Here is a 17,853-nt window from a genome sequence, read left to right as displayed (position 1 = left end):
TTCGATGAGTTGCGGCACGCAGAGCGCAGTACGGCCGCCGGAGCCCCCTCGCGATAAACAGTGCTGCCACCTAGCGGAACACTTTCCGTCTCTTCTGTACGACTGCAATCGTTGCGCATGGACTCAGTCGTTTCACGAATACCGCGGGTGGTTTGCGCGAAGGCTCATCGCCGCCTTTAGCCGTTTCGCGACGGATCGTCCGTCGTCCCACGGTCCGAGATTCGTCCCGCGAATCTTCGAACTGTCTTTCCCGCTTGGATTTCTGTGCAGTTTTGCTCGGTCGATTCGAGTGACAATCGCGAGGCGATGTAACCGTGCCCTGACGTCACACGGCTAATCAAGTGCACACACGAACGCAACACAGAGGCGCGCGCGCGCCTGCCTGCCTGCCTGCCTGCCACTCGTATCCGTATACACGGACGGTCTACGTAGCTGACTGCGCGCAGTATATGTATTACGTTCGGGAACACATATAGGGCCATGCACACGGCCACGAAACTGATAGAGCACGAAGACGGACACATAGCGAGTATCACGAAAGGATAGAGAGGAAAGAACGGAAACGAAAAGGGAAATGAGGGAGGAAGGAAGATATACGTGTACGCGTATATACGATATATAATATATATGCGTGTTAACACATATATGTTCTCCCAAGCAGCGAGAGAACGGTATTAGAGAAAAGGGGTGAGGCGTAAGACGCGCACAAGACGGAGGACATTTCACACTTGTACACGTCTGTACGCGACCGCGAGCCTTTCGCTTCGTAAAACATTATGTGCCCCGCTATTATGGAGAAAAAGAGGAGACGGTGAGCCCGAAACCTTGCCTTCGAGACGTGTTCGACGGTCGATTTTTTTCGAACGCCTCGTGTTTTCGTCTCCTCGTGCGCCCCTGCCCGAGCATTTCGCGTTTTCGAACACGTGCGAGACAAAGCTACGAAATAAAGAATAAAGAGAGGCTGAAGAGGGGAGGGAGGCGGAGGAGAGGGCAGAGGCAAGAGCGAGAGGGAAGTATCCACATCTCGTGGCGCCCCGTTGTGTTTTTCTACGGAAAGCTATTCTACGGAGGACCTGGCGGTGAATTTTCAGTATGCGGCAGAAAACGTCCAGCGAGCGCGACGAGCCCTGCGAGGGACGACGAATTCGATAAAGCTCGTGGACAGTTTCGCGGTGTGCTCGTGAAATTCACGGAGGGGTGAGCGGGACAGCTCGACTGGAGAAGTCCGATGGACGGACAGGTTCTGTCCCAATCGAACCGGTCAGTGGGCGCAATATTTTCATGTTTACCGCTCGAGTTTCCCTTCTGTGCGGCTATTATCCTGAATTTTTATCGTATCAGCGTAAACAGGTGCAAGCGTGCGACACGAGCGAACGTTGCGTCGGCCGATAATGTAAGAAAGTGGGGTCCCCTGCGTTCCGTTTTTATTAACTTGTCGGACGGTCCACTGCTTTGAGAGTCAAGTTCGTCGCGCTTCGCTGTGCGCGCCGTGTCTGGTGGCGCGCGCGGGCGCGCATACTTCCTCGCGCTTTCGGTTGCGCTCCGCGACAAGCTTTCTCTACTTCAAATCGGATGAAACATTTCCTCTCATCGCGTTAATCGGGAGAACGGTTCGCTAGGGTAACTAGTCGAGTTGGCAATTGTGCCATCGCTGAGATGAAATTTTATTCCCAGTTTTTCTTCTAACCAATATTCGCCCTTAATCACTGTTTCGAGTTTCTGAATTGTCATCTTTGTGGTGCATCAAAGTGCAGGCATCGTCGAGCATTCGTGGTCAAAAATACGAATCTTTCATGTACGATTTAGAGTCTGGTGAAAACGTTGAGGGTCCAGTGGGTTTTGTGTTTCTCGAACATTCTTGTATGATGATATATTAGCATAGTGTGGATAGATCGTCAGAGGATTGGTACTAGTTGGTTCTAATGTAACTTGGTTCATTTCTTCGAATAGAATTCAGTTCGCAGTTTCTGGAGACGGGATTTTTGTTTGAAACAGTGAAGAAATAGCTCGTGATGGATGTTTCTTGTTTTTGCACTCGGTAAATGCATTTTCTTCAGTTTATCCGAAGCTGTCAGGTCGGTTGATGAGTCTTCGAATTCCGAGTCGGAAAGTAGCGTGTTCGTGGGCCGAAGAACGCGTGAGCGTCAACGACAATATCGATCACAACTTTTCCTAAACGTGCCTCGGTCTACATATGTTCGGAAGCAGAATGGGGTGTGGACATGCGCGTGTACGCGAATGTATTGTATTAGCAGTGCGTTGTCAAGTGCGCGACGCCATGTGATGCGCGGAATTACGATGCAGGCAACAAGCGATCCGAGTTTCTCTGAAAAATATATACTGCTTGTTTGTGAGGGACTTTTTGTTAAAATGATTACAGTAATTTGATACAATAGTTTTATGAGACGAATGTGTCGGATATGTGGTACCAGAAGATAAGTTGGTCAGACCTAAGCGTTGAAAAATCGATGAAAACTTTACCAATTTTTGGGCATTAATAGGGTTATCGCGATAACTTTTTTTTTTTAAATAATCTGGAGTGTCGGGTACACGAAAGTAGTGGAGAAAAAGTGTCCTAAGTGTTTTTATTCTCTAATGTTTATACTTTGTAATTATGTTAATATTTTTTGTCTTAGATTCTAATATTGGCAAAGAATTTGGAACTTTTATTGAAAATTAATATTTTGAAATAATACCTTAAAATGTACACTAATGTCATTTATATCTCAAAAATCTGTTACTAGTAACGCAAAAGTATATACTGTTCTACCTTTTCTATTGCGATTGAGGCGTAATTTATTTTTAATACAGCTTTTGAAATGAGATAGACTTTTAAAAAGACTGTAGATAATAAATGATCATCATATTTTATTAGATAAATAATAAATAGATTGATTTTATTGCATAATTCTTTAAAAATTGAAGCAATTAATAGTAAAGAACGCATTGAGAAATCAAAACACGTAATTTTGAATAATTTGTAAATGCAAATACATAGTCTATTTTACAATTCGTAATTATCAAAAGGTTTTTGCACCGTTTCATTACATTACAAGCAAATTACATTGTGGTATTTCAATATTATTATAAATTTCATTTTTTTTCTTTTTTAAATAAAGATGTATTAATAAACGTCGAGATATTATAATTTTCGAATAATAGAAGTAGAACTGTGTATCACGAATCATAGAAAAATCTTATTTAAATAGATTGTTCATTTAAAACACTTTGATTTATGTATGTATTGAAAATTAGTAAAACAATATTGCATTTTACAATTAGTTTAACAGCAACACTTAATTATTCCCTTGATCTATTAACACTACAATATGGCGTTATTTACTGGCACAATAATTTATTAGGTATTGAAAATTAATTGTAATATCATTGTAGTTAAAATTGTACTATTAATTAATAGTTGAAGCAATTGCTGTTTACAGAATGAGAAAGGAAGAAAACATTTTTTAGATAAAATGACCTAGTGTATGCTTCTAAGGTTAACTCGTTGTCTCATAATGAGTCACACTCGTGGCACGGATAGCGTCTCAAGCATTATAGTACACGTTCTTAAGGTATTGAATTTAACAAAAAAGAACGACTTGAAAAATCCTCCAGCAATCGTCGACTCATTAATTGCTTAATCAGTAATCGAATTACGTTTCATTTTTTACGAGAAGTCGTAAAGCAAAAAGTTACGATGTCGAGAGTAATAATGTCTCTATCGACACGGTTCAGAAAGTTAAATAATTCTTTTTTTAAACGAAATATTGTCAAAGAGAACGAATCCGATAATTATAATTTATTATAATTACAGAATATAAATATTTTACGTTTCTAACTTGTTTTTTTGTTTTCATAAGTTGCTGTTAAGACACCACTAATTTGAAAAATGGTTTAAATCGATTTAAGGTTTTCACAACCATGGTATTTTGTGAATAAGTTTATTAAATGCATTGCGAAAGTATGTCTGAAAACGAAAAGTACGACTTAAGCCACTTTCATGATGACCAGTACAATTCATCCACTCATGTGTCAAATCGATTAACTCAACAAAATGAAAATATAAAAAATAAAGTACCACTCAAGTGTTTTGGTACTAAAATTGAAAAAAAAATCAAACAGCGGAGTTAATCCCTTTGGCCTTTGAATGGATTAGTAAAACAACGTAATGGAGCATTACACTCATATCAACAATTGTTTTTTACTCGTCAGGATCGAGGAAGTCCACGAAACGGAAGCTGCTCGACGACGGAGGAGACAGCAACAGCGCGACCGCAGCGAAACATTTCTGAAAGGGAACAATAATTCTTCATCGCTAGGAAGCAAAGCGTGTTGGCCTCTCCGCAAGAATTATGGGTCGTTGAATGTTTATAGAAGGCTCAACATTTGGAAGACGGCAGGAAAACCGATCGTTCTCCTGAACAGTGATACTAGCCACGGCTAAACAAATAAAGAAAGGGGAAAAAACGTAAGACGCAGTGGGACGCCAATGGTTTCTGTTCTCCGCCGGTAGATTACGCGTACGACTCGAGCAAAGAGGAGGAGACACGCGAAGCATCTCGTCTTGCCGCGAGTGAGAGCGAGTGAGAGCGAGTGAGCGGGCTAGTGTGTGCGTGAGCGAGAAAGAAAGTAGCAACGTCGAAAAGTGAACCCGATCGGCGGTTCGAGGGCGAGAAGGAAACGAAGGTGACACAGTGCTCGATCGATAAGAAGAGTTTTACGCGCAAGTGGCAGCGACGAAACAGTGTCCCCTTTTACTCGGATGATTTTCGTTCTCCATAACAGTCAAAGGTGAGTGTTTCGTTACGAACCGAATGTCGGTAAGCGGGCAAGAGAAGTATGGTAGTATGCTACGACTAACGCGCGTTCAATACGCGAGTGTTGTTCGGGGAAAAGAAACTATTCGACTTCGTTGATCTTTAGTGTCTCCTGTTTGCGACCGAGAAAATTGACGGTGGTGAGAAACCCCTTGTGGTTCGTTTTTGGTTCAGTTTCCTTGCTCTATCGGAGCGAACCGTTCGAATTTTCGGTGATCGTGAATTTTCGAAGTGAACGAATCGTTTCGTGCGCTGTGCGAAGAGGGGGGGAAGTAAGGATACCACGTAGGATTGACGGATTGGAGGAAAGTGTCGATGGTGATTTATTGAGTGGTGCATCTCGATTGTCGTGGGTGGTGGTATATATTTGTATTGTTGGCAGTGCGGGGGTGCGGTGAAGGGTGGCGGTTGATAGTGGTGACACGTCGTGTAGAAAGAGAGAACACACTCGACTGCGACTCTTAACTCATTACCACGGATCTCCCCTGGCAGTTTGACGCCACAGCCATCCTCGATGAGAGGAGGCACATGTCCATTGCTGCCGCTGAAAATGCAGGGTAAGTCCGTGCGCCACTTGTCCTTGTCTTTTTCACTCTTGAACTCCTCGTACCTGCTTGATGTGCCGACCTAACAGGCTCTCTCCTTCGTTCAACCCTCAATTCGTGCGGTATTGTCTGTTTATTTAGGCGACTTTGGATTATCTTTGTTATCTCGATGATCTCGTATATCTGTACAGCTTAGGGATGGCACGTATGTATATTCGAGGGCATTCAGCTGCTGTTGCTTAACGATTCTCTTGTGAATGAGCGGCAGAAGAAAGTGGAGAAAAGTAGAACATTTTTTTGACGAATTTATAGAAATTTGAAAGGTCCTCATTTCGATCATTTTTTTCAAAAGGATTCATCTGTGTACGCATGTTTCTTTAGATTGTGTTTATAAATTATAAGAGCACGTTTCTGTGTTAATATTATATTGAACATAATTAACGGCCGAAGAGGATACTACATTTTCTCTTTAAATTAAATGTTTCTTTAAAATTATTCAACCTGTTTTATGATATGTGTAATATTCTCTGAATTTTTTTCTTTCTTGTAAAGTCAGTAGCTCTTTAATCCCTTTTATTTGAATTGTCGTTATTCACTGGATATATATTTTCAGATCATTGCTTATTTCGTTCATTCATTCCTTCATTCATTCCTTCATTATTATTTTACTTCGTCTTATTTTAATTACACTTACTCATTAATTAGTTATACCTTTATAGAATCCAATCTAGTATTAACAGTTTAATGTATTGAAGTTTAGAGGTACAGATTTTATTCTCTATTGTATCGAATATTCTCACCTATTTACTATAGACTTGATTTCACTATAACAATTTCTACTGTAATATTTGCAGCCACTGCTTTTAGAGAGAAAGGAAGATAGGATTTTTCAATACTTTTATTCATACCATTTATTAAGAGAAAAATTGTTAAGTCGACAGTAGCATAGATATCCAGTAGAATAACACGTTGAGGTTTATTCTACTCGACTGATTCAATCTAACAAAATTGACCGAAATCTATCCCTACTATTATTTTTCATTCACTTTAAAGACGTGGAAATCGACGAGCGAACGCTGAACATTCAAGAATAAAATATAGGAATAATAATATAGCCATTAAAAAACGGAAATTGTCAAATTTTATATTTGCCATTAAATGTTCGTGAAAGTGACACCAATTGCTCTTTTGTGTTTTCCCGATGGAAATGCTGTATAATTTCTTCTTGATGACTATTCCTGTCTTTATATCTTGAGGGCTCATTGATTTTCACTGCCGAAACGTATAAATGTGATGAAGCGTGAAATCGATGGTATGAAATTACTAAATCGACCTCTCTAAATGACTTAGGTTAGAAACGTCTAGGACCTAGAGTCTAGATCTATTATGCAGACAGTGTAATACGTTTCATACATACTGTTTAATACCAGAGTTCAGACGTAAAGTAAATGAAACCACACACTATGATAATTTCTCTAGTATTTAAAATTCTGAAATTACATTGCCTTTTTCTACTCATTTGGAATTTGAAGTAATGCAAAGACTACTTTGATAAAAATCTAAATTAATTTCTTCAATCATTTTTTCATCCCTCTTTTATAAAATTGTATGATTGCTAGCACTTATTGACTTTATAGTTCGCAATGTACAATTTACATTGCCATTTAGATATGATATCACTTTCATAACTGCATCTATTATTGCGTTCAAATATTTTCCCTAATCAATGCATATTATGGTTAACTCATCTTATGGACAGATTTTGTTGATGATAGTTTCGAATTAAAATCAGGTTATAAGGGTTAATAAGATAAAACGTTCAAATCGAGGATCTACAATAATTTCAAAACCGCAATTAGAAATAGTAGAGACTACGAGTTTATAGTGAGTAAAGTGTCAAACGTGAGGAGTCAAATCTAAAATTAGTCATTTTACAGACATAAAGTTTTTTTTAAACCTTTTTTTGTCGTCACTCTTAAATAGAAGTATTTACGTTCAGAAAATCGTGTACACGTTTTCTACGCGTGTTGCATCAAATTAATTGATGGCTTGAAATGGCTTAGTACTCTAGATGATCTCTGTAGTCTCCGTTATCTTGATTCGTTGCTGAACATCTGATGTATCAAGATGCGATATGGAAATACAGCACAGTCAAAGATAAAGGCTCGCTTTTGACCTCGCGTAAATGATGGTTGAGTATCTTTTCCACATTTTTTTTGTTTACTCAGCTGTGAAGATCTTTCGAACGCGAATGTCAGACGTTCAAGAGCGAGGGCGATATGGCCGAAATTAATTATCTAACATTCGAAATTTCTAGTCTCTTGTTACTTATTAAATTTTCATTGAAATGGTACTAAAAGACTTTTAGAACTTTCCGATGAAAATGAAATTAAAGACAAAATGGAAACTCTGTTAATCGAGATCTTCAGGTTTTCAATAAAAAATGGTCTTCTATATTTTCTATTTATACATTATATTTGTCGCTGTATTGAAAGCAATTTCATTATATATACTATTCATATCTCATGAGAAACTCTTGAAAAGCATTATCCCTAATGCTTTCCAGAGGCCATCTCGCGAGACACGAATACTACGTTTATTTAAACACTATTTTTTCCTGTCCACACATCTGATGATGTATGTAGATATAGGTTGTGTAGAATTCAATTCGTTCCTGATATTCAATATAAACATATTCGCGGGTAATTTTTCAAATAGCTTTGTGTCTCCATTCGCGTGCACAGTAGTACACAATATAACGTCTTCCCACGAGAAGCGAGCAGAGAATAAAGGGGACGACGTATCGTCCATCGTTATGTTTGAGTTAAAAAATTCAAGAGTTCCTTCTTTGAAAGGTTGAATTGTGCCGACACCTGCTGCTCCTTTTCTTCCTCCTCTTTTTCGTAGAGACCTTTTGCATCCAACCTTCTCCAGTCTTCACCCGATCCTACCATATCTCTCGAACTCTCTGGTTTACCTGGAATATACCTTCCTCGTATCCCGAGAGAACAGCTAGGCTGCACACTGTCTAAAACTATATCTCGCTGCTTGTGCGTTGATCTTCGTAACTCTATCAATATTAACACTTTCGTTGGCAGCTTCCTTGTGCAGGCTATTCTAGAATACGATATAAAATGTGACACGAACAGCTTCTTTGAAGAATGTGGATATATGTTAAGAATATGAAACGTGGCTTTTTCGCAAGAATTTTCATTCATGGGAAAATTGATTTTGGGAATGCAGAGCATATCTACATGGGAATTTCAAGGACTATTGCTTCTGAAGAGGTTAATAGTTGATATTCTTCTGATCAATTTTCAGTTTTTATGAGTGCAATTACGAATTTTTATGTGGAAAGAATTAAGATTAATAAAGTGACATACCTGAATGTAGGTATGCAAACTGCAAGATGGTTTTTATACTGATAGTTACTAATCGTCAGATTTAAAACAAAAGAGTGAAAATTATGCTTGATCTATAAGTTTGTTTTATATCATCGATAGAAAATTACTTAAAACAAAGTGCCAGTAGATTAATGAGCAAATATTAACGTTTTAATCTTTTGAAGGAAACTGGTACTGTGCGCACGTTTAAGTTTATTTAAATTCATATATAATAAAAAAAATACAATGATAACTCTTGTGAGAAGAGAAATGAGAAGAGAAGAAAAATCTTGGGAGTAGAAAATTTCCTACTGTTTGTTTAAATTCAAATTCATCCATTATTTAATGTATTTTATTGAAAATATATAATATAGTATCGTATAATTATTTAGTTACTAAAACGATAATGTAATCTAATTAATTCATTTGAAATTTAACAAGAAAATTTCAGTTTTCCCAATATCTTATTAACTGAATTTAATGTTTTGCATAATGTAATATGATAAAATTGCTCAGCATACTAGAGTAATAACTCAATTTACTTCTCCAATTATTTGAATCTAACTAGGACAAATTGAAGTTCAAAACATTTTAACATTATTTGCTCTTACATTTAATGCATCGTTATTATATATAGATATTAATATTATTTTGTAAAAGATCAAATAAATAATAAATTTGATAGGACAATGGCTTATTCTCTTTCGAAGAGTACATAACAGCATGTAATCGTATTGGAAAACTTGATATATACTATGTAATACCAGATGATCATAAATCCAGCTTTAATCGGACCTATTTGAAATCTCTCAACAAACAGAAGTAAAATACAAACTTACAAACCAGTATTGTTATTAGGTTCACGTGCCATTTAAATTAAAACATATCGTCGTAAAATTAATTAGGTAATAAATACATGTACTAGAAACACGAAATTTCCTTTCCCGCAATGTAGAAAGCGCAACGTAACGATCGAGTAATCGAATGAAATTGATGTTACTGCTGTAATATACTACTTCGATGGAGGAATAGCTATCGTATGGTATGAATACGATAGGAACATTTTTAGACATTATTAGACAACTGGTCTTGATAAGAAACTTGCGCAATAATACGTATGTATTCTCTTGCCTAGCACAGTCTCCGTGCAATCGATACATACAGTACTTATACGTACTTGCGTAACCGCCGATGGACTAATTTAAAATGGATGGTACAAAACTGCGCTATACTTTCGCCGCGACAAATTACCTCCCTCCATCGACCTAAACTTCGTGAAGTAAAATCGTTCGAAGAACTCCTCTGCCCCCACTCACGAAATCGTAATCTCATACAGCCGATACAAAGAACAATAAAGTTTATTCTATCGGTAGCACCTGGGGCACAGGTTAGTTCGCGATTCATGCAGTGAAACAGTCGTGAAAACGGATTTTTGCATCATCAGAATGTAGAACGGGACTCGCCTCTGCGAGGTAGCCGAGTGGCTGGTTGTGCTCTCAGCCAGTGTCTAGCGTTCGGCGGTACGAAATACGGTTCCCCTGCGATCCTCTCTTTGTATTTCAAGCAGCACGGCGTGTTTAACGAAGAACCCATCCGCGTCTCGTTGGATAAGGACACTTTTAAGTAATACGCTTTTACGGGGCTCGTAATCCCCCCGCCGACGATATGTTTTATTAGCTCGTAAATAAGGCCTTAGGGACTGCGCGTCTCGCTACGCGGCGAACAGGCCGAGTACATTCGAAAATAACAGCCTCCAGAGCGCGAATTCCTTGACTCGCTTTCAGCCTCGCCGAACGAGCGAAGGCTAAACGGGACGGCGGCAACAAGCAGCGACCGGCAACCTCTCTCGCGTGTCTCCTACGTATCAATTCTCTCGCATTAAACGAGATGCAATACGCGTATCGAAAAACAAGACGTATCCACGGATCGTCGCCAAGAGGAAATTGTAGAGGCACGCGAAACATAAGATAGAACGCGGACAACCGCGGCGTGTCGTTGTCGTCGTCTCGTCGTCTCTGCGCCGTCTTCGTCGTTGTCGTTGCCCGAAGGCGTGTACCGATCGCGGAGAGAGTCGCGTGCGAGGCACATGTAGCGAAATAGAAACTTGGCTCGGTGCGGCGTGGGCGTGCAGGCTCGTGCAGCTCGGATGTATGACTGATTCATCATCGCGCGACGGTGTATCCGCAGCGAGGTATTACTCGCTTTACGCGGACCGACCGAGTAATTAAATCTACTGTCGTCCATCACTATCGTGACTGACAGGAGTAGACCTGGACGAAATGGTTCTTTCTCGCTGGAATTGTGATTCGATTATTGGTAGCCTAATTCTAATAGCATGCACGTATGTGACAGAAATAGAATTTTAGAGGAAAGTAAGAAAGTAATTGTTGCGGTCTGGTTTGTAATTTATTTGATTATATCCTGTTGGTTCGTGTTTGTTTCTCATACGTGGTATTAACACGCGATTAATTCATTTTCTTGTACTTTTAGGTAACGACCCAGACCTAACCCAGACCTATATTTAAATTTGACTGATATAACAGTATCACGTGTATGATTTCTCATATGAAGAACTCATAAACACCTGAATCTAATAGGTGATTACAGGTAGCTGTACCTGTAACACCTACGAATAATTTTTTTATGTGTCGTATTAGAATGATTCGATCAGCAAAAGTGGATTCAGAAACACTATAAACCAAAATTTTGGTACAAATTCTTATATGTAATGCATACTAGAATGAGGGTATTAATAAGGGTTAATGAATCTTTGGTTAATTATAAGGCAAAACGTGTCACCATTTTGACAAAATTAGGTTTGTGTTCGAACTGAGATCTCAAAGATGTAATGTAAAGAAATTTATTTGCAACTTACGATTTTCAAAACTTGCAAAGTTATTATGCAATTTGAGTAATTGTTTTGTCACGTAACCAAAAATGTACAAATAAATTGTAAAGTGTTAATAATCACTGCTTTACAAGCATATTTGAAAAATATTACTTTTAAACGTGTTCAGTAGATTTGAATAAAATGTATCTACAGTAGGGCATTATTCTGATAAGTGAGGCAACTGCTAAAACCTTTTTCTTTAGACAAGTATCGAGTATAAAAACAAATATATTACACTATAATCTGTACCAAATTTTGTTAAAAATTATGATTTGTATAAATTAGGACCAACGTTTAAAGATGTGTTGAACAAATTATGTAATTATTATATTATTTAAAATGAAGAAAAATTATAATCTGTATAAGTGTTACATGATACTAGTTTTTCTTCAAAGTACTAAATAGATTAGATGTATAAGTTAGTAAGATTAATTACTAACGAATAATGTCTGTAATATTCATAAAATTAAAAAAAATTACTAATTATTATAAATTAATGTATGAATCTAACAAAAAGTTAGCAGAATTAGTGAAAACTTAGTTCTATAAATGCTTATTCAATTTATATAACGTTTCAATTAAATTCATCTTAAAATACAATTATGTACATGAATATTTCTTTTTCGCGTAATTTGTAATTTCAATTTCATAGCATTTTGCCTCATTTTTTTCAGATTACGTAAGTTTAAAGGTTATCGTACAGTAAGATTACATGAAACATTTATAATTGTACACATATAAGTATACAAAAATATAAATTTCATGCTCAACAACATTGTCATGTGTACATTTAAAGCTTTTGTTACAAATTTTGAAAAAATTACCGAAGTATTTTTAGTTAAATTCACCTTATATAACTGCGATATTAAAGGAAAGATTTTCTACTAATTAACATAGAACCTTTTTTTGAGATTGCAATAAATCTCAGTATGCCATTACAGACTTAACATTCGATTGGAGACTGCAGTCTGATTAAATGCGTGCATATATCTAAAGTCTAAAGGTACAGAATGTAAACTGTGTAATTAAAAACGATAACTCAAAACTCTAGCACAACAGCGACTGTATCCAAATGTTTCTTAAATTTTGAAATTTCTTAACTTCACAATTACCTTTTGTACACATCTGTGGCTATAATGCAAAACGACTTATATCACACTTTGACAAAATTCAATTTAAGGCCTGAATTGAGATCCACAATATAGAATTTATATTTTTAGAAAAAATGAAAGAACATCAAAAGAATTTTTTCATTTATCTCTCGGAGAACAGAACGCTCCGCACAAGACGCAGCCGGGTCTCTTTTGACCCGAGTCTTGATTGATCTAGATTCATTCTGGGAGAGTTAAAAATAAGGGTTCAAGACATTTTTAGTAGGACAATCGAGTTACTCCGTCTGAAGTTGATCAAAATTGTCCGTATTAACCCAATTCCAATCGAGTTGAACTGACAATTTTGATCGTCTTTAGGTTAGTAGCCAACGCGGTTATTCGGCCAAAAGTAGTCTGATATAAACGTAACATAAAGACAGTATTGAAATTGAAAACTTCAAACAGCACTATCTCGAAAACAGGAACATGTTGCTTACAATTAGGCCATTTTGCCTTACAACCACAGACATTAATCGCTCATTAGCCATGAATACTTAAGAGATTGTACTTATTTAGTGATACTTATTTAGATTAGTCCTACCCAAATTGTACATTTACCCAAACCATAGCTATTCTTTGCGAGCTCCCAGAAAATTGACCAGCCCTCAGGCTAAAAAGAGAGAAAAGCAGAATCGCGTCCTTTCATTGATACAATCCGAGTGTCACGATTCATCGCTCGTCCATGCGTTCGTCGAAGATGTAACTGTTCGGTAGAGTGCGAAGGAACGCGGAAACCGGCGAGTAGTGCTTCGCTAAAGGAATCGATCGAGGTGGCAATCGATAAGGCTTTTAGATTCCTAGATACAAAGCGGTGATAGCCGCGCTCGCGATCGAGAGAGACCGCAAAGGAAGTGTAAAAAGGTCGAGAGGATGGAAAAAAGCAGGCGAAATCGGGCTGATGTCTGTTGAATAGCGAATAGCGTGTAGTAAGTCACGTGCTCGGTGGCGAGCACGGCCGAGGGTCGACCCGAGCGGAGCCGAGTCGAGCCGAATCGTGCCGAGTCGCGCCGTGCCGCGCTGCGTCGCGCCAGCTTCATGGATATAGATCCTTCTGTGCTCGATGCAACGTTGCCAAGCGATCGTCGCGGAGCCGGCCGGCTTCTCGACCAGCCGACTGCGTTCGTTCGCCTGCCTACTTGTCCGTCTGTCCTCCCGAGCGCTCGTCTGTCCATCCGTTTCTGCAGGAAAAATAGCCTTCCATTGACTTTCTTTCCCCGCCTGACTCATATCCTGACCGCGCGTCCCCTGTCGCGGAAACGCCCTTAATCTTTCAGCGGCCGTGCCGAATTTCTTTTCGCTTTTCTCGCGACAGTGAGAAAGCAGGCGAGACAACGTACGTCGTGCACGCCTGATGATGTAATTCCTTTGTTTCGGTCCCCGATTCCAGCGTTTCCTACTATGTCAGTGGATTTGTTGAAACTGCGTCGCGCTGATTAGCGCGCTCGGAGTCTTATCGACGCCCTGATTGACGCGAATATTGAAAAGTCGTTCTTGAGTGTTGCGTGATGGGGAGATTGTTTTCGAAAGGTTGTGCAAGTTTCTCGGGCCCGATTCTCTTTCTTCTTTTTCTAAGCAACTATGGAGGAGATTGTTCGATAAGTAAGAAACGCGAATGAGATGTGACAGCATGTTTTTTTTTTCCTATGCATAAAGTATAGAGTAATAGCACGATGTAAAATGCATCGTTATGCATCCTGTGCATATTTATCGTGCGTAAACTTACACAACGCATTATTACCACACGTAATCGTTTGTTGCATAACGCATAATGAATTAGTAATTATTGTTCTCAGGGAAAAAGACATTTTACATTGTATACGTGTAATTCGTCTAAGTGCCAGGTACCGTTTCGTTTGATAACATGATCTACGAACTCGTTTACACCCGCGAAACCAACCAGCGCCCTCTGCTTCGGCACTTTCGAATATTTTAACGTAATTTTGTCTTGGAGATCCCATGGTCGGAATTTAGAACGCACCGTTATCACTCCGAACACTGACTGTGTTCCTCGGAATCCCTCTGGATTCAAATTTACTGTGTGCTATACTTTTTAGGGAAACGCGGAAAGGACAAATTTGTTAACTTTTCATAATCTCTGTTATTCTTATAGTGATCAACATAGACATATTTGTGTATGTGTCGAAACCAAATTTTTTTCTTTCATTTTCAAGTTTCTTCTTTTATTTTGAAATCAATTATTTAAGTACCTGTTTGTAGAATATATCGCACATGTATTAGAAAAAATGGCACAACTCAAAAAATGTGTTTTTGAGGAGTAACAAAAAACTATTTGAGTTTAGCAGAAAATTATTTATTAAATACATAGTATTAGCATAAAGAGTAGTTTTACTGAATGAAAGTTATCTTACTCGAATAATTAGTCTAAAAAATAATTATGCATGTTCTTGTTATTATTTGAATAATTTTAATTTACATTTTTAATTAGTAAACTTTTTATAGTGAATAGAGGTGCATTTACCAAATTGATTTATGTGTAATTAAAAAATCGCATTTTTTTGAGTTATTTCACTTTTGAAGCACATGTGCAATATGTATATTAGAAAATATAACCATTCTGTGTATATTTATCAGAAATAGTTTACTTTGTAAAAATATATTTAGCATGTAGATATACGTATAATACCGTAATTAATTACATGTAGAATATAGAATCACATATAGTGAGAACTAAATACATAAAACATTGAAATACGATACCTATTAGGTGTTATTAGACCGTATCGGAATTTTATTTTTGAGGGAAGTTTCTTCATAATTTGTCTTGATTAACAATCGAAAGTATACCCAGTTTATCCTCGAATCACGATTTTGTTAGGAGATAATCGGTGAAAGCAAATTATTAATCGTAGGTGTAAAACTCAAGAAGTGTATAACATTTTTTTTCCTTGAGGCAGGTCGTAATTCAGGTTGCACAAAGCATCTTAATAACGTTATAAAAACATCCATACCTAACATTCAAGACGTCTTAACGACGCTAGTAATATCCTCTGAATATTCTAGACAGATCATGTGAACACCTGTTGTTACAAAACGTGACATTTTTGAGACATCTTTAGAACATCATTCAGATATCTTAAAGATGTGTTAAAGGACGTTTCTTCCAGACATTTAGTATGTCTTCTTATAAAATAACGATATTGTGCTACAAATGTCGTAGACGTCTTCCAAACGTCTTATGATATAAAACGTGACATCCTGAAGACGTCTTCAGAACTTCATATTGATTTTAAGGACAACTTAAAGATGTTTGTTCTAACATTCAGGATATCTTACAAATACTGGTAATGTCTCAGATAGAACGTAGACATCTTATGTACGTTTTGAGAATGTCTGAGACAGATCAGATATTCGTACATATGATGGACGTAAGTACATTTATAAAATAAATCTATTACTAAACAAAAAATTGTAAACTTTATAACGGAAAATATCTTTATTGAAAGTTCATTATAATATTATTTATTAATATTCACGCAAAAAAAACACCGCGTATGCAATCGACTTTAAACTCAATTGTGAAATAATATGATGCGCAGTTGTATTTTATTCCATGCAATTTTCCATGATAATAAACACCACACCACACTATAGGTAATAAATTAATGTTATTATAAAGATTTTTCCTAGCGAAAAGGGAAAAAACATACAAAAACACAATGAAAGTCATTCCTAAAGTATTGGAGGAGGGTGATTTAAACTTTGATTCTTCGGAGTGGTAGCCAGCTTCCTAAATACGGATCTACTGCAATTCTTACGCGAATTTATTTTGCCTATCATATATTACTTGTCCCTTTAAGAATATAACATTTTCAGTAAAAACAATATTTTATAATCTATAGTATGCTAAACTAATATATTCTCACGTCGCGTTATGTCAAAACTAACCTACAAAATGGATATTCTGCATCCGAAATTTAAGCTTTAGTAACATTCTAAGGATGTTCAAAATGGACGTAGGATGTGAGTCGAACATTAAACGGACGTGCTTTGTATTAATGCATATAATTACATATAATATAAATATCTATATGTGTTCCATGAATGTGCAATATTTTAGAAACTGCAAAACTGTTATTTGTAATATACTTTTATTGATGTTCCATCGTTAACGAGCTTAATATATTATTGATATTTTATGAAACTATCTCAGTAGGACTTTGATTATCTGCTGTGTCACGAGATTTAAATCAGAGGCGCCCTTTGATAGCTAATTTTATTATCTTTAGCAGATTGCATAGATCATTATTAAAGTCTTAAGTCTTAACTGATGTACTGTACACTTATTATTATTACACCAAATAACAATAATCTTGAATGAAAGATAATACTGCATACGAGTGAGACCGGTTAATCGAGGTTCTACTTACTGTAATCTGAATTATTGAACAATTCCATGTCATTTAATCATCTTCGAAACTTTTATTTGTTATTTATATGAAATCTTTATGATATTATGTCTAATTTTCATTAATACTTCCTTGTGCAAATGTTTATAAATACTGTTTGTAAAAAAATCTAATTTTAACTAAGAAACAGTTCAATATTTATACTAGGTCCAAGTTTCTAAAATATTGCAATTTAGAGGGCGTATGTAAACTTCTTGCAGTGATGGTATACCCTTAAAATATATTTTCGAATTCCTTTCAATAATTTAGACTATGAGGAACTTTAGTCTATAAGAAATTTTAACAAACCTCACGTGAATGATTTTTTAGTTAATTTTGTCGTAAGATGAAAACGTTGAGCGATTCAAATTCATTGTAGAAAGTGCACGTTTTCATTTTTGTATTTCGTTGGATTCATTAAGTTGTTACTTTAATTGGTCGAGAGGCTCTTTTATTCCTGCATAGATAATCAGATGTGTGATGTGTACCATAGAGAACGCGTGTACGCTAAGAGTTACGAGATTATGCGAGTTTCTTTACGTGGAAAACTCTCAAATCGTCGCCGTTGTCGGCAGAGTGTGACACGGAATTGCGACGTTGCCAATGTTGCAGCCACTCAAGGGCAGTTCACACCGTGTCACTGTTACCTGAACAAGTAATC

General features: G+C 37.1%; 1 protein-coding gene across 7 annotated transcripts in view; it reads left to right on the top strand.

Moving 5' to 3' along the window:
- Positions 1 to 99: 99 nt before the first annotated feature.
- LOC143176944 (uncharacterized) overlaps positions 100 to 17,853 on the top strand; it is a 228,003-nt gene continuing 210,249 nt past the window's right edge. For 5 of the 7 annotated variants that reach the window (XM_076392967.1, XM_076392179.1, XM_076376982.1 and 2 more), the window contains exons 1-2: positions 100 to 1,260; positions 4,213 to 5,374. In XM_076392967.1, coding sequence (XP_076249082.1) covers positions 5,346 to 5,374 — 29 coding nt within the window. In that variant the 5' untranslated portion in view covers positions 100 to 1,260; positions 4,213 to 5,345. The remainder of the gene's footprint in view (positions 1,261 to 4,212; positions 5,375 to 17,853) is intronic. The other 2 variants (XM_076378550.1, XM_076386283.1) reach the window with 2 other exon arrangements.

This window comes from Calliopsis andreniformis, chromosome 1 (genome assembly GCF_051401765.1).
Source record: "Calliopsis andreniformis isolate RMS-2024a chromosome 1, iyCalAndr_principal, whole genome shotgun sequence".
Taxonomy (NCBI): Eukaryota; Metazoa; Arthropoda; class Insecta; order Hymenoptera; family Andrenidae; genus Calliopsis; species Calliopsis andreniformis.
Note: the sequence above shows the minus strand (reverse complement) of the source record. Positions and strands in the feature narration are given on the sequence as shown.